Source organism: Bos grunniens, chromosome 15 (assembly GCF_055505025.1).
Source record: "Bos grunniens cultivar Pamir isolate PY7600 chromosome 15, Bosgru_T2T1.0, whole genome shotgun sequence".
Lineage (NCBI taxonomy): Eukaryota > Metazoa > Chordata > Mammalia > Artiodactyla > Bovidae > Bos > Bos grunniens.
The window spans coordinates 67566451-67584630 of NC_141179.1; the positions used below are offsets into that span (position 1 = coordinate 67566451).

The following is an 18180-nucleotide window of genomic DNA, read 5'->3' on the forward strand; positions in this document are numbered from 1 at the left end:
ACACATTAAAGATTCTTTTTAAAAGACAGAAATACGGGACCAATAAATTTATACAAGTTTCTCAACCCCATGCTAACATCCCTCAGCAGGGAGCTTTTCACTTATTCACTATGAAGCTAGGGCATAGTTGAGAATCAAAAGAGGACTAATGGTGTGAGGTCTGGGTTTGTAGTTTCCTGTGTTTGAACTGACTTTTTTTCTCTTCCAAAGAAAGCTACTGTACTCGGAAGCATTAAATCTTACTGATCAGCGTGGCCCACGTTTTCCTGATTGCTCCAAAATAGCAGGTAACCTCATGTAACTGCAGTCTTTTCAGTGTGTGAATTAACCCTATCTTGCACAGTTAATCAGGCTTGAGGCACACATTGATTTTTTTTGCTGCCAGTGGAGCCAGGACTGGGTCTTCCTTCTGACCCTTGTACCAGAGAAGCATTTATGCACTAAGATTAATATGTCAACTCGGATGTCACAGGAATAAAATCCTTGTTGCAGCCTGAGACCAGAAAGCCCCTTTCTCTCCAAATTCTACATCATCCCTTCCCTATCTGGACACCCAGTCCAACTGGAACTAACATACTGCTAAAGGGGCATCTTTCCCTAAAAGTTGACAAGCGTAAGCTCCCAGGTTTTAGCTCCAGTAGAAATGAAGTTATTGGACCTACCTGAAGGCCAGGGGTCTGCTCAGCCCTCTCTCAATCTTTGCCGCTAAACCCGGTATTAAATGTCAGCACGTGGGGAAGATTCACTGACTGCTGACTCTGACCGTGGCCTGCAGAAGGATGACGGTAAACAGAGCATGTATGTGTGCCTACAGATGTCCCAGTGAACGCAGATCTAACGGGAGTAACTGACTGTGACTTTTTTTTTTCTTTAGATGGTTGAGGGAGATATCCACCAGGGTGTACCCTCAAGATTTAACTGTTTCCTTACTGGTGAGCAATGAAAACCTAATCTACTATTCATCTATAAAGGCAGAAAAAAAAAGCCCTGGTAGAAACCTGATTTATTAAAAACATTTTAGAAAAATGAATATAATTAATATGATTTAAATAAATACTGGGGCTTCCCAGGTGGCTCCGTGGTAAAGAACCCACCTGCCAAGCCAAACAGGAGTCATGGGTTTGATTCCCTAGTTGGGAAGATCCCATGGAAAAGGAAATGGCAACCCACTCCAGTATTCTGGCCTGGGAAATCCCATGGACAAAAGAGCCTAGCGGGCTACAGTCCAAGGGTTCACAAAGAGTCAGACACGACTTAGTGACTTAACAACAACAATGGCAACAAATAAATACTATCATAATTCAAATGGGGAAATTATTTTTCCTAGAACAGAAACCACTAGTACCAGTGTCAGTGATTTTGAGTGCTCTTGTTTTCTTTAATGCAAGGCTCAAGAGGACTTCTGTTTATGCGAGGCCTACCACCAGCTTTATATCGGGCAGCTGCTGTGTAGGATTGTACAATGGGGTGATTAAGAAAATGGGCTTTAGAGTCAAGTGGTCCTGGTTTTCTCTGCCAACTTTGCTGTTTTCCAGGTGGAGTCATCTTAATCCTTAAGCCTCTGTTTCCTCATCTCTGAAATGGGGATAGAAATATCTACCTCAAAAGATTGTTGCAAAAAGATTAAATAAATGTTCTGCCAAGGAAAATATTTCACAGCGGTCTTAAAAGCTGTGATGGTAGCCTCCCCCATTCCTACCCGAAAGTTGCACAGTCAAAGAAGAATAAACCAAAGGGTTCAGAACAGATGTAAAAGCTGGCTTAATTTTTTAAGATAAACTTTATTTTTTAGAGCAGTTTTAGGTTTGCAGCAAAATTGTATGAAAAGTAGAGTTTCCCATATACCTGGTGCCCCTGCTCATTCATAGCCTCTCGTTATCAGTACCTCCCACCAGAGGTACATTTGTTAAAATAGGTGAACCTGCATTGACACATTGTGCTGTGTTTAGTCGCTCAGTTGTGACCGACTATTTGCAACCCCATGGACTGCAGCCCGCCAGGGTCCTTTTTCCATGGGGATTCTCCAGGCAAGTGGAGTGGGTTGCCATGCCCTCCTCCATGGGATCTTCCCAACTCAGGGATCGAACCCAGATCTCCCACATTGCAGGTGGATTCTTTACCCATTGAGCCACCAAGGAAGCCCACACTGACACATTATTATCACTCAAAGTTCAGAGTTTACATCAACATTCACTCTTGGTGTTGTACATTCAGGGGGTTTGGACAAATGTATAATGGCTGCTGCTGCTGCTGCTAAGTTGCTTCAGTCATGTCCGACTCTGTGTGACCCCATAGATGGCAGCCCATGTATCTATTATTATAGCATCATGCAGAATAATTTCACTGCCCTAAAAGTTCTCTGTTCTCCACTTACTCATTGCTCCCTTTCCTCAACCCCTGAAACCACTAATATTTTTTACTGTTTCCATACTTTTGCAGATTTCATGATGTCGTATAGTTTTCACATTGGCTTCTTTCACTTAGTAACATGCATTTAAGTTTCCTCCATGTCTTTTTATGACTTGATAGCTCATTTCTTTTTAGCTCTGAATAATATTTCATTGCCTGGATATCCACAGTTCATCTGTTTTCCTATCAAAAGACACCTTGGTTGCTTTCAGATTTTGACAGTTATGAATAAAGCTGCTATAAACATCCATGTGCAGATTTCTGTGTGGATGTAAGTTTTCAAGTCCTTTGGGTAAATACCAAGGAGCACTGTTAGTGAATCATATGGTAAGAGTAGGTTTAGTTTTGTAAGAAACCTCCAAACTGTCTTTATGATTTTGTATACCCACTAGCAATGAATGAGCGGAGAAGGCAATGGCACCCCACTCCAGTACTCTTGCCTGGAAAACCCCATGGACAGAGGAGCCTGGTAGCCTGCAGTCCATGGGGTCGCTGAGAGTCGGACATGACTGAGCAACTTCACTTTCACTTTTCACTTTCATGCATTGGAGAAGGAAATGGCAACCCACTCCAGTATTCTTGCCTGGAGAATCCCGGGGACAGAGGAGCCTAGTGGGCTGCTGTCTGTGGGGTCGCACAGAGTCAGACATGACTGAAGTGACTTAGCAGCAGTAGCAGCAGCAATGAATGAGAGTTCATGTTGCTTACATCCTCACCAGCAGTTGGTGTTGTCAACATTCTGGATCTTGGCCATGCTGATAGGTGTGTAGTATCTCATTGTTTTAATTTTGCACTTCCCTAATGACATGATGTGAACATCTCTTCATTTGCTTGTAATCTGTACGTCTTCTTTACTGAGGTGTCTACTAAGGTGTTTGGCCTATTTTTTAAACAGGTTATTTGTCTTCTCACTGTTGCGTCTTAAGAGTTCTTTGTATATTTTGGATAACAGTTCTTTATCGATGTGTTCTTTGCAAGTATTTTCTCCCATCATATGGCTTTTCTTTTCATTCTCCTGTCTGTTTTTTTGGTGGGCATAAGTCTTTAATTTTGGTGAAGTTCAGCTTATCAATTATATTTTTCATGGATCATGCCTTTAGTGTTGTATCTAAAAACCCATTGCCATACCCAAGGTCATCTAGGTTTTTTTCTGATATAAAACTTCTAGGAGTTTCATAATTTTGTGGTTTATTCTTTGTTCAGTGAGCCACTTTATTCATAAGCCTAGATTCCTGTTTTTGCTTGTGGATGTCCAGTTGTTCCAGAACCCTTTGTTGAAAAGACTGTTTTTTTCTCTATTGTGTTGCCCTTGCTCCTCTGTCAAAGATCAGTTAGCTCTACTTATGTGGATCTATCCTGAGTTCTCTGTTTGGTTCCATTGATCTATTTGTATATTCTTTCACCAGTACCACACTCCCTTGATTACTGTAGCTGACTTAATTTTAAAACAATTCATTAAAAACAGTTACCTCAAGAAAAATATATACCACTTATTTAAGCTCATTTCCTAACCATAAAATTTTTTATTTATTTGTGTTCTAGTTTTTATCCAGGTGTACCTACATTAATAATTATGATAAGAATGTATTTAAATTGTGTATTATCTTTTTGATGTAATGTTATTTCATATATACTATGAAATGTATATTTCCACCTTTATAATTTTTAATACTTGCCTGAAATTCCATTAGGTAAATATAATGCAGTCTATCAGACCGTTCAGTGTTGTTGGTCATTCAGTCAGGTTGTGTGTGGCTTAGATGATAGAATGTAGTGATTAGAGGTAGATAGATTTGGATTTGAGTCCGAGTTCTGCCACTTACTAGCTGAAGGGCCTTTTTGAGCTTCAGTCCTTATCTCTAAAACAAGGGTGATACCTGCCTTATTGGGAGGATGGATGGATATGAAGTGTCTGTTATAGAGAGTGTACTCAATAAATCTGTCTAATATGATGGTGCCATACATTTATTTGTAAAAGTGAAGATGTTCATTTTTTGAAAAACTTTAGGATGCATTTTCAGGATTGACTTTTTAAAAACCGAGCAAGTAGCTCAGTTGTTTGGCTGATTTTCATCATTTGAAATGTTGGTCCATTCTTTAAAAAAGTGTCATCATCTCTTCTGGTTACTCCCACAGTGATTTTTTTATCTCTGTCTGCAAAAGAGCATTGGGTTATTTCCCTAACCTATTCATGGTGTCGTATAATGATTATGGCACTTGAAATTCCAGCATCAGTGACAGCGCTCATCTAATTGACACAGTGGATATCTCCACAATAAATATAAAATAATAAATGCAACACAGACCGGGGGTGAGTTTAGGTAAGTGCTTTAGCCTTTGCATTCTGCTAACACCAGAAAACAGGCAGTTGGTTGCTGAGTGGGTTCGTTGTCCCCAGCCTATCAACATCCTAGCACAGAAGCTAAATGTGAAGTCATGAACAATATTTATCCAGCATCCACTGTGTACCTCCACTGTGGAAGATTAGGAAAAAAAATATCACAGACACAGGTTTTGCCTTAAGGAGCTTGCATGATAGTAGGAAGTAGTCACCCTTAAAAATTCACCAAGAAATCACAATTATAGGGGCAGAGTCAAATTCATACTGAGATATGTGTATTTCTTCTGCCTTAAATCCAAAGACAGCGGGCAATTAAAGAATACAAGTCAGTGTCATTACAGAGTAAAATAATCTTTATTCCACAGAGGAGATAAAAGATTTAGTAATGGGGTATTCTGTCATAGTAACTGAATAAAAAGGAAACATAGTTGGAGAAAAATAGAACGTCAGAGATGGAAGACAACTTCAAATCCTGTCCCTTTATATCTACATTCACACTACTTAAGGCTAGAAAAGTTAAATAACTTGAAAGGGTAACACAGCTACAGGAGTGTGTGTACATGGTGAGCTGAGGCGGGCAGAGGAGGAGCACAGTCTTGTGAACTCTTGACAGTGTTTCCCAAGAAATGTAGTGACCTGTCAAGCATTTCCATCCCCTTTTATAAATGAAGAAACAACTGAAATGACATTGCCCAACGGGTTAGCAAGTGTTTGAAATAAGGTCGATGGCAGCTTTTCACAGCATTCAAACAGGCATAGACAATTTTTACTTTTTGAAATAAGTGGCTGATTTTTTTTCAGGAAATAATATAAATAGTATGGGAAAGGTAGGTGTCTGACTTGTTGAATGAATCCCACGATAGAAGGCACAACTGAAACTAGCAAGGAGGAGAAAAGAGGAAGGAAAGGGAAACATAGACGGAAGCAATCTACAGTTAGTATGATGGATTGTCAAGAGAAGAACATGACAAGTGAGTTGTCATTTTTTATTTAAAGTGATGAATTAAATGCAGCCACCTGACCAGAACATTCTCTGATTTTTAAGGAGGATTCCTAATTGTAGAATAAAATGGAGCAACATTTGAGAGGTGATTACAGTGTTGTTTCAGAAAGAAAATGCACTTAAAATTTTTATTCTTAGAGAAGGAGGGAATATGTGTTTCTTAATTTCTGCCTTTGTGTATAGAAACCATGCTGGCAAAAAGAAATTGGTTTTTACGTAGGTGTGTGTGTGTGTGTTATGTTGTGTACACAAAGCAAAATTGCAAATAAAATGCTGAGGGAAATTGGAAGTTAGGGAATCACTGTGTTACTCCTTAAGGCCCATTTGTTATTCTACGGTCATAGGAATTTAGAATCAAAAATAGCTGAGAAATACAGCTTTAAAATCTTATTTCTTTTTAAGAGAATGTCAGATGAAAAGGTCGATATTATTTGCACCATCTGGCATTTTGAAACACTTTGTGAAATGAATTCCTAAAAACAGAGTTGATTTAGTCTGGTGGGTCTACACCTGCTCCTAACTAGCTGTGCAGGTGTTGCTTTAAAGCAGGCTTTCTGGTTTTGTGGAAGTGGTGTGTGCTGTGCACATGGCCCACAGGCTGGGAAGCCAGACAAAGAGATGACTTTAATTGAGAGTGGATGCTTTTGTGCCACAGTTGTCATGCAATACAGATAAAATGAGCAAAAATGGGACATCGTGTCCCATGGGAAGGCGGCATTACAATTGAGCTAATAACTCTTTTATGATTGAAACCTTATTGCGTGATTATAGAGCTCTAAAGTTGACTTAGAAACTCTACTGCCTGTTTGGATCCACAGGTTTATCAGGGGCCTTGAAAAAATGTTCACTGAAATACTCACTATTATTGTCTGTAACTCATTGAGGTAGATGATCACGTTTCTGAGGCCAGGAGATCAGTTTTGAGTAAGATTGAAATGTGCGTATTGTACATTTGTCTTGATAAATGTACTAGTCTAGAGGTCATGCATTGGAGAAGGAAATGGCACCCCACTCCAGTGTTCTTGCCTGGAGAATCCCAGGGATGGCGGAGCCTGGTGGGCTGCCGTCTATGGGGTCACACAGAGTCAGACATGACTGAAGCGACTTAGCAGCAGCAGCAGAGGTCAGTTAATATGTTTGTAGTTTTGTTAGGAGGTGAAGGTAGGTGATTGACTCAAATTTTTCAAAAAAGAAAATTAAGAAACAAAAATGATAGTGGAAAAGTAATTTTTCTGCTTTCAAAAACAATGAATTTTCTAAAATTTGTCTTATGGGTACATCTTTCAGCTTCTATGTCCACAGGTAATTTGCTTTTTTAAAAAAAATAAGGAGTAATCAAGGAGAGGGAAGTTCTGAATGCTTAACTGTTTGCATTTTTGTTTAATGGAATTAATAACTGTGTAATTGAAAACAGTCTAATAATTGACCCGCCTCAGTGAGTCAATGTAGACATTTCTGGATTGACTTGAGCAGCTTGGAGGAAAAGTATGTTTTGGGGAAATAAAATTGATTTTATACAATCTGTTGATGAACAAGTCTTAATAAATGATAGGCTCAAGAAACCCCATTACGGTAACTTGGATGGATGATCAGGAAAGGGAAGCAAATTTTTCAAGAGGAAACTTTCTGCTTAAACATGTAATTTTATAGATTAGTATTATTCCCACTCTCTAGAGCTTATTGCAGGAGGAAAACCATCAACACGCCTGAGTTCCAACATTCTTGGTAAACTTTTACTGGGTGTCTTCTCTTTCTCTTTTCCTTAAGATGAGATTTTTGTCAAGGAAAAAGTGTAACAAAGATGTGCCAACTTCTGAGACCTCTGCACAGATGACAATATGCAGCTTTTCTTTTCTAAAGCTTTGTTGTTTAGTTATTAAGCCGTGTCTGACTCTTTTGTGACCCCATGGACGTAGCCTGCCAGGCTTCTCTGTCCATGGAATTTTCCAGGCAAGAATACTGGAGTGGGTTGCCATTTCCTTCTCCAGGGGATCTTCCCAGCCCATGGATCAAGCCTGCATCTCCTGTACTGGCACTGAACCACCTGAGAAGCTGCTCTTCTAAAGCTTTGTAGTTAGCAGTTATCTCCAAGCCTCTACTGCTTCCTACCAAAGGCTTCCTGTAATATTCACTGCAAAGGGTTGTATCAAGGGGAATCTATATGGAAATCTAGAGGCTTATTGGAGGAGGCAATGGCAACCCACTCCAGTACTCTTGCCTGGAAAATCCCATGGATGGAGGGGCCTGGTGGGCTGCAGTCCATGGGGTCGCTAGGAGTCGGACACGACTGAGCGACTTCACTTTCACTTTTCACTTTCATGCATTGGAGAAGGAAATGGCAACTCACTCCAGTGTTCTTGCCTGGAGAATCCCAGGGACGGGGGAGCCTGGTGGGCTGCCGTTTATGGGGTCGCACAGGGTTGGACATGACTGAAGCAACTTAGCAGCAGCAGCAGCAGCAGCAGAGGCTTATACTGTCATCTTTTTTGGTGATAATGGAGAATTCCATGCTTTTTAAAGTATTAGAAAAGGCTCATTGGGAGAAGCTTGTAACTTGAAGTGTTGTGTATTCTTTGATGCCAAAATGTATGTTTTTATCACCCGGATAAAAAACTATAAAGGAATTTAGATCCTCTTCTATTTCATAAGAAGTTTTGTATTTATTTCTTCCTCTCTTCCTTTGTTTTCTTGTTTGTATCAGTAAATGTCTAAAACAAATGATGTATATGCATGTGTGTGTGTGTGAGTGTGTGCATTTTGCCTCAAGATGTTTTGTATGTTATTGGGATAAAGAACGTAGTGGTAGTCAGACACATGAATACACCCAACCTGAGTGAGATTTCTGCTTATTGCTTAATCTCCTGATGACTTCATCTATGCATTAAAAATCATAATCAGGAGATCTCATTACTGTTTATGAGAACCACATAATGCTGCTCTCCAGTAGAGTCATTAGTTGACAAAAACCTCACTTACAGTTTCTTTTCCAGATTCGTTTATTTGTATTCTGCGATTGAACTAGATGACCTTTAGGTTTCTCTCAACTCTGAGACTCTGTGCCAATTTCTGTCATTGAATTTCATTCTCCTTAATATGATCTAAACAACATGAAAATATTATGGGATGCAAAATAGTTTTTGTTCAGTCAAGGCAGAGGCTGTCAGTTCATACCGAGTCTCTTCTATCATGTAAGTAAATCTGTACCCTTACTGTGTAATTTGGTCTTTTGAGATTTGTTCATTTTCCAAAGTATAAAAAGAGACCTAGCCTGTGCAGCACCAAGGTTGACATTTTCCTTCTCAGACTTTGTGAATTCTTTGTAAAATATCCCATTTTACTTTTCATACATCAGGAGCTGCTTGAACAGAACTATGAGAATTTGAGACAATGGGCTTTGATAGTCCCTGCAAAACTCTTTAAAAATGTGTTATTTATTACTTTCAAGTATCAGCAGTAAGCCTCACAGTTAACAACAACAACAACAAACACGATTTTGCAGGCATATACCTTTCTGTACTGTTAGAAAGCAGATTATATGTTTTGAAAGCTTACTAGCTCAGGGTGACTTGTTTCTTAAGGCTTCTTGCTTTCATCTCTGACAGATGTGTTTTAAGTAAGTCACAGGAGGCAGGGATCTGAAGATAAGTATCCAAGAAATACTACATCAGTGGTGATAGTTCCACATACTTTATTTTATAATAATGTCTGTAAAGGGGTGGGACCCTTTACAGGGACCTTCCTAGGACAAATCACCCCCCAATCCCCACTCTTCCTCTGCTTGCCTCTTGTTTATAAAAAGGCTTTAGTCTCCTAAACCTTCCCTGAGCTCCGAAGAGCAGATTCAAACAGGTACTGTCTGGAAAAGTGAGGGAATGTACAAACAAAGGAAAAAACAGCCCAACATAATTTTTTTCTATTGTTAGCTTAAACCAGTGTCTTGATTTATGACCCCAAACTGTTGAGATAATGTCCTGTGGGTTTAACCAACCGGCTCCAAGTGGACCTGAAATTGATGACACAGGGAGAGTCAATTAAAAACCGAAACTCTTAAACCATCATGAAGGCTCTAAGTATATAACAAAATGTCCCAACCATTGCTTTTGCTTTCTCCTAGAAAGAAAGAAAGACCTTTGCCCCTGTTCCATAGAAATGGAATGAAGGATTGACAGTGGGGTCTTACACCCAGGGCATGAGCTGATCCATCTTGAACAGCACAGATTTTCAAGTTCATGGGCATTTTCCTTTCCTGCTGGCCCTGGCATGCCTCAGAGCTGCCTAGATAATGACAAGCTGACGAGGAGAGAATGAGAACTAATCTCGCTTGCCTAAGAATTTCAGAAACCAACCTCAAGGACACGGGAATGGAATGACCCCGAGTAGAAAATTAATGAACACCTAATGAAGATGACATTAACTGGACCAGTTTGGAGATGATTATCGGAGCTGACTGCTGTTGTGCATGTCGACCCCTGCTTGTACATCCCTGAAACTCCCCTTGAAAACCTTGGTCTCCTAGCCAGCAACTTGGAGATGATCTTGGAACATTAGCCACCATCTCCCCAGGTCACTGGCCTCCTGAATAAAGCAGCTTTTCCTTTTTTACCAATACTTGTCTCTCAAGTATTGGTCTTTCTGGCAGTGAGCAAACTTGGGTTCAGAACTAGCCTGGATGTGTTACATTTTCTTTCAGAGAGCAGGTGACACTACCTGGCTTGAGTGGTCGTTAGTTTTGTTATTTGAAAGGAAGAAAGCAGGACTCCAGGAAGATGGTGCGGTTCTTTTGCTAGCTCCCAGGGACTCAGTAAGCAGAGAATCCTGTTCCTAAGAAAGCTTGTGGTCTTTTGTGGAGTTTAGTAGTCCAAGCAGAGCGACACATCCTCCCAGCGGTTCCTTCTGGAGGCTGTGATTGTGAAAGTGTATGTTGTTACACGTTTACTTATCATCACAATATGTTCTGGGTCTTTTTTATGTGGAGCTTTAAGCTTTAAGACAAAAAAACCAAATCAAAGAATCCTGTTATCCAGGCAAGTATATCTCTGTCTCTTCCTTTTTGTCTTTTAGAAAAACACTTCATGGTAAAAACACAAACTAATGTGAGTGGTAACTGAAAAAGCAATGCTTCCTTCTAGAAAACCACTAGGATTTGCATAAACCACTTGATTGTCTGGTAAATGATTATCTGCTCTGTCAGTCTCTGAGGACTTTTAACATGAGGTTATTTGTATTTTCATAGATAAGGAAAGTGCTAAGTTTGAAGGTGGGTTAAACTCTTTAAATCATGACAGCTTGTAAAACTGGATTTTGCAAAAGTCTTTAAAATGTCTGTACAGTTACTGTATTGTGATAACCACAGGAATAAAATTAAAGACATTGAAAGATGTTGAATTTGTGCTGTGCTCAGCCTGTTAATTGTCTGCCTTTAGTAAAACTGAGATGTGTTAAGGCTAAATACTCAAAATATACCAATTTGAGAATTGCAAAGCATGTTTAAAGGAATGCCTACTACAACTCTCAAAGCATCCAGCAATATAAAGTACAACCTGGCTGCTACTGTTTGATATTTGTCCGCAGAAGTAGATTACCTGAGATGGGTTGAGGAAGAGGTTGCTATAATACAGTGCTGGAATTTTGCTGGGGTCCACTTCTGGAAAAGCAGATTGATATTAACATTTTGGTAATTAAGTATTTGTCCTACTGATAGTTAAATAATAACCACCTTTGAATTTATCATTATTTATTAGCTAGCAATTGCAAGCATAATTAAACTATGGGTTGCTGAAGCCTGGCAGTATTATAGGCAAATTTGCATAAACTGTAACTGGTGCTGTTTCTTATAGCTAATTTTCAGGTCCAAATTATTTCTTTCATTTTGGGTTGGTGTATAGCTAGACTTTTTATTTTCACTAGGACTGCTACAATATCATGTTTTATCTAGGATTGTAATGCATCATGAATTCTCTTGGTTGATCTTTGGGTAATATTAGTACCTTCAAAGTCAAAGGGGTCACAGTAAACACAGGTCTTGATGTAAACAAAGGACAGGGTACCAAGGCTGATCCGTTGTCGTCATCCTCATGGCTGACATTTCTTGAGGCCTCCTGTATATTCATCTAATCCTTACAGCAATCTTGAGAGGTACCTGTAGCTTCATACTTCGTATTTAAAACTCTTGGGGTCAGTTGTCTTTCAGAATTCAAAAGTTTTTTGGAGTTTAGAAAGGTAATCAGGGCAAATGCCACATATTATTAATACATAAAATCTCCAGTGGGGTCTGGAAAAGCACCTCAAAAGCAAGCCCATGATTTTTTTTCAGGGAAACATAAATAGTAATACTATTTATACAGAATAAATAAAAGCCACAAACACTTTGATGTTAATTCAGGTTGGGTTTTGCCACTAAGTGAGTTCGGGTATCACCTTGTGAATATATTTTTGGTTTGTTTTTCCTGAACTTTATGGTAAATATCAAATAATGATGTTAATAACAGACACCAGATGTTCACTTTTATTCAGGAAAAATAGAAGAACCACGGGATTTATATAGTATCGGAGAACCCCTCCCGTGAATCACACTGGCTATTTAGGCTGTCATTGTTCTTCTGCTTTTTGTAGATAGTCATTTTTCGCAAAGCTGTGTAAGAATCATATTTCACACAGAATGAACAGAATTTAACAAGGTGAAATATCACAACTAAAAACAAAGTTCAAACTCCTCAAGGACTGAGGTACTGTCTCAGCTGACAAGCATTTAGTTACGAAGTAGTCAATGCTCTGACAATGTGAGGGGGCCACTAGCTTGCGAACGGGATCTTTGCATGAAGTAGGAGTAAGGCATTTAGAATATGAGCGTTAATCAAATATCACTGTCTCCAGACTGTTCCTGGAATCTTGTCTTCATTTTTGGAGGACACATTTTAAAGGGATGCAGACAGTGTGAAATCTTTTCCAGGTAGATTGATCAGAAGGGTGAAAGGATTCAAAGCCATGTCACATAAGGTACAGATACAGTGACTGGGTAGGCTTAGCAGAGTTTTTGGCCAACTTCTAACAATATTTGACTGTAGTACCTGCTCAAATGAGTAACTTTAGTTTGAGATCAATGGACCGCCAACTCTGTGCCACGTCCTGAGCTATGAAAAGATATGGACCCTTTCTCTCACGGGCTCCAGGTCTCATAGAAGACACAGAAATGTATACAACTATTTACAATACAATGGGATAAGTGGAACACAGCATAGAAAAGCAGCACAGAAATTATGATGTGCTCTTGTGGTGATGGGAGATGGAAAGCTAAAGCCTTCAGAGACAAACTGAATTCTGAACTGAATTTTGAAAAAGAAATTTGTGTAAGTGGGTGAAATAAGAAGATTGAGAAAGGGCAGGACAGGCTTGCCCAAATATTTGAAAGGAAATCGTATATGAAAAGAATTGAAATGGTTCAGTCCCATCCAGGGGCCAGGACCAGTTTGGGGTAGGGAACACAAAGACACATTTAGGCTGTTTTAGAAGGAGGCTTGAATAGAGCTGTCCAAAGGCTTCTTTGGACAAAAAGGGTTTTCAATATCTGGATGTGTTAAAGCACAGGCAGGTCAACTGTTTGGCAGCACAAGTACCAGAGTATGGAGGGTGTGTGTGTATGTCATGCAGTGAATAGAGAAACATAGTGAAGTACTTAGGGGCATGGGTTCTAGGGTCACACTTCTAGAACTGACATTTCTGCTTACTGGCTCTGTAATCAGAGCTAGAATTGTTATGAAGTTAAAGAACAGTATCTGGTACCTAATAGGTGCTCAATAAGTAACAAGTGTTAGCAACTGTTGCTGTTGTCTTTGGATGGGTGGTTGGTTTATCTCACCTTGAAAGATTTTGAGTTTCTAGTTATGTAACTGTGTGATGATATTGCTGTGAATTAAGAAGATGGTAACCAGGAAACAAGCAAAAATAAAATTGGGATAGTTCAATTCTACAATTGAGATATGAATATAACTCTGGTCTCTTAAACCAGGGTATATCACTCTAATAACTATCTTGATTTGTCCTTTTGGAGTGTTGGAATTCTTCCACCTACCCGTCCAGAGTAGTTTCAAGAGGCTGGTACTGCACAACTCACCATAGCTCATGTTTTTCTTGGTCTCATAGATAAAGTGGCCTTATGAATAGGAATGCCTGCCAAGACACCAGAATTGGAGATGATGGATGAAGATCGGCTAATTGAAGAAGTCTTGGATAAGTTTGTTAATTGTCATGAGCAAACATATGAAGAATTTCTGAGAACGTTCACTCATCTTTCAAAAGGTAAGATGGAAAAGTAAACTTTCTATGACAGTAGTGAAGTGAGAGTTGCTCAGTGGTATCTGACTCTTGGCGACCCCATGGACTGTAGCCCCCCAGACCCCTCTGTCCCTGGGGGTTCTCCAGGCAAGGGTACTGGAGTGTATCCTCCCCATGTCCTCCTCCAGGGGATCTTCCTAACCCAAGGATCGAACCCTGGTCTCTTGCATTGCAGGTGGATTCTTTACCAACGGAGCCACCAGGGAAGCCCAGTAGAGATAACGAATTTTATTATGATTTTATGTCTTTGCTGTCTTTTCAGAAAGACTATTGAATGAGCATTCATTCATTCCATTATTTTGATCAGGTTATTCTCATCAAGGCATTTGCAACTGATGCATATAAATGCTAACTTTTTTATCCAGCCAAGAGTTGTATTGTGGAATCTGAGCCATTGAATTTGAGAACTAAAAGGACCCAAGAAATCATTTAGTATAATCCCTTTGTTTTAGTTTTGAAAAAATACAAGTGCAAAGAGTCCAGGCTTTTAAGAGCACACTGAAAACATTGAAGAAACCTAGCACCATGCAGGATATGGAGTCACACCATACACGTTTGGATTCTGGCATTGCTTCTTTCTGGCTTGAGGGGACGTCACTTGAGTAGAGGGGGGATATTCATAGTACCATAAAGGTTGATGAAGGCTAATTGCGATAATCCATGTAAACCTCTTAGCATAGTGGCTAGCTTGTAAATGCTTAATGAAGGCTAGGTATTATTATTGTTTATTGTGGTGATATCATGCTGTGGTTTCTGTAGAATGGAAACCACCCTTTAGACCAGAAGTGATAACTGAAGCCCTAAAAGCCAAACGCGTGCTGTGTTTCGTAATGTGTTTGGTTACCTCATGCAGTATTGTTATTGTTTTATTGAGCCAACATTTAAAAGTTGGAAATGTTACACAAAAATCTTGATGTTCTATTTTTTCTTTTTTCTGATTAAGTGAGAAGACGGTTGCCTCTTATTTCCCTGATGGCAGTATCAGCAGCTAGAGTTCAGGAGCCTTACACTTACCCTGTGACCTTACTAGTGTGATACACTCTCTGGCTCTCACACACCCTAAAACTGTGTGCATGTCCTGCCTGCTTCCTTCACGCCACTGGCTTCTATAGGCATTGAGTTCTGTTTCGACTGCCATTGGCTTGCTCTCAACCTTGGTCCTTTTTGGGTCATGACTCCACATTTGGGAGACTGTTGACTTACATGTATCTTGGACTCAACTCCAGGGCCCTAATGGGGCCTGGGAATACAGACTTTTTAAAAGTTCCTATGGTGATTCTAATGTGTACCCAGGATTGAAAATAGGGAGTTCCATAATTTCTTAGGTTATAACAATCTCAGGATCCTCAGCTCCATGATTTGAAGCCATAATTCATGTGTCCTTAACAAATGTAGAAGAAGTGAAGTTATAATGAAGAAAAGGAAAAGAGATTCTAACCTGTTTCTTTTATTGTACAAGGTAGTGGGAATATCTATCTGTTTTGTTTACTCTTAAGGGAAATATGGCAACCTACTCCAGTGTTCTGGTCTGGAGAATCCCAGGGACGGCGGAGCCTGGTGGGGTGCCGTCTATGGGGACACACAGAGTCGAACACAACTGAAGCGACTTAGCAGCAGCAGCAGCAGCAAGGGAAGTAGGGTTAGGGCTCCAAAATCACTGCAGATGGTGATTGTAGCCATGAAATTAAAAGACGCTTACTCCTTGGAAGGAAAGTTATGACCGACCTAGATAGCACATTAAGAAGCAGAGATATTACTTTGCCAACAAAGGTCCGTCTAGTCAAGGCTATGGTTTTTCCAGTGGTCATGTATGGATGTGAGAGTTGGACTGTGAAGAAAGCTTAGCGCCGAAGAATTGATGCTTTTGAACTGTGGTGTTGGAGAAGACTCTTGTGAGTCCCTTGGACTGCAAGGAGATCCAACCAGTCCATCCTAAAGGAGACCAGTCCTGGGTGTTTATTGGAAGGACTAATGTTGAGGCTGAAACTCCAATACTTTGGCCACCTCATGCGAAGAGTTGACTCATTGGAAAAGACTCTGATGCTGGGAGGGATTGGGGGCAAGAGGAGAAGGGGACGACAGAGGATGAGATGGCTGGATGGCATCACCAACTCGATGGAGATGAGTTTGAGTGAACTCCGGGAGTTGGTGATGGACAAGGAGGCCTGGCGTGCTACAATCTATGGGGTCACAAAGAGTTGGACACGACTGAGCAATTGAACTGAACTGAACTGAAAGGGAAATAGAGAATTTAGGAAATACTTTGTTAAGTTGGGGCTGAGAATGATCTATTTTGGTATCATATGTGGATCAAATTAATCTTGATAATGGCCAAATCACCATTTGTCTTATGCACATGGATTTAGGAAGATGCTTGCCTTCTCAGAGTCTAATGATTTAGTTTCATGTTTTCCAGACCCACACATGCATGGTTGTGTGAATGGCTGGGGCAGGCTGTGGAAACAAGGATAAAACTGGCAGAATTCATGCATTTTGGTATGCCAGTGGCATTTTGATAACCCAGATTATTTTGGAACTTACTTGTAAGGCTGACTTTATTTTTGTACTCTGGAAGTGTAAGAACTTCTTGCAAGGACTTGGATATTTTAAGGAGGTTACACTGTTTTTGTTTTTCCGGGTAAGGAGTCTGTTCTGTTTGCAGATTTCTGTGTGCTCATTCCATGCCCAGAGAATCTGTTGCAGATGTGGTGACTTCATTTTGAGTTCAGTTTAGGCCCCAAATTGAGCTGAAATAAATGATGATGCAAGTTACATAAACTGCATCTCCAAGCACACTAGTTTTTTCCCTTTCAAAATATCCTTAGGCACCAGTTCACATTATAAACTAATGACCTGAAAAAATTCCTCCTAGAGCACAAGAGCTGTGAGTGCAAAAATATGTCTTAAATCACTAAGTGTCCTTTCTTACCCTGAAACTTTTAAATACCTCTGAAAAACCACATAGGACTTAGGGTCAGGCCTAAGAGTTGAATGATAGCCAACAGAGTTGGCCACAGTCAATGCAGTTAGCTCTGTTTGAAGGAAGATCTGAAAGCTTTTTCTTCAGTTGTCTCCTGCTTTCCAGCCCTTCATTTGTCTTGGTATTTGGTTGTTGTGCTAATATGAAGTGGAATCTTGTCTGTGTTAAAGTAGTTCTCACCGTGTATAGTTACGTACGTTTCTTTAGTTTCTCAAGTATGCTTTCACTGATTGACTCTTCTATTTATTTTTGTAATAGTTACCTGCCAGAACACATATGAGATTCATTTTCTTTCCGAGAGTGTTAAAAGGGTCAGTAATCCTATTAAAAATATTTCCCTGGAAAAAATTAAACTAGAGCCTTTTTGAAGAAATTCACGTTACTGCTTCAGGTGCTTGGGAAACAGTTGGAAACTGTTAATATTGTAGCATAATTCTCACTCCAGTACATTTATATTGACTATGTTTTGCAGTTTTTTTTTTTTAAGCAGCTCTGGTTTTTATAATCATGGTGCATATTTGATGATAAATACTGTGTTTTACCAAAATGTTTAAAGAGATATATTGCTTATTAATTTTAAGCAGACATTTTAATTGAATTCTTCAGTTCAAGAAGGTTAAGACTGAGTTTAAGATTTGTATTAGAAAATTAGTGTGCAGATTTTGAGTTTGTTCATTATCAGTGAAGACATTATTATATTTTTGACATTATTGTAGATAAAAATAAGAGGCTGACTTTCAATCTTTGATATTTCAGCTTCTTTGTGAATATAATTAATTGATACCAGACTGTGTGTCTAAAGGGAAAAAAATGCTTCTTCCTCCTTGTTATGTTTCTATCATTGTTTAGGTTACAAAAACACAGATATAAATAATTACATTTGATTTTCTGTTAATGCATTCATTCATTTATTCATTCAACAGTCCTCTGAGTGTCTTCTTGTCTGAATTTCTTGTTTTATACGCTAAGGATTCGAAAACATTTAAGGTATAGTTTGTGTTCACCAACACTCATTGTCTCCCACACATACACACACACACTCACACCATTATTGTCTTTTTTTGTGTGTGCTTCAGAGTAAATGATTAATTTCCATTAAGATTGCCAGTTTTTACC

At 39.4% G+C, this 18180-nt stretch overlaps 1 protein-coding gene across 17 annotated transcripts in view; it reads left to right on the top strand.

Annotated features, from left to right (window-relative positions):
* The window catches only part of IFTAP (intraflagellar transport associated protein), a 65874-nt gene that overhangs the window by 4241 nt on the left and 43453 nt on the right, over positions 1-18180 (top strand). For 5 of the 17 annotated variants that reach the window (XM_086341175.1, XM_086341187.1, XM_086341176.1 and 2 more), the window contains exons 2-4: positions 211-287; positions 875-932; positions 13893-14048. In XM_086341175.1, the coding sequence (XP_086197301.1) occupies positions 13916-14048 (133 nt within the window). In that variant the 5' untranslated portion in view covers positions 211-287; positions 875-932; positions 13893-13915. Of the gene's footprint in view, positions 1-210; positions 288-874; positions 933-9867; positions 14049-18180 lie in introns of all 17 variants that reach the window. The other 12 variants (XM_086341174.1, XM_086341186.1, XM_086341179.1 and 9 more) reach the window with 5 other exon arrangements.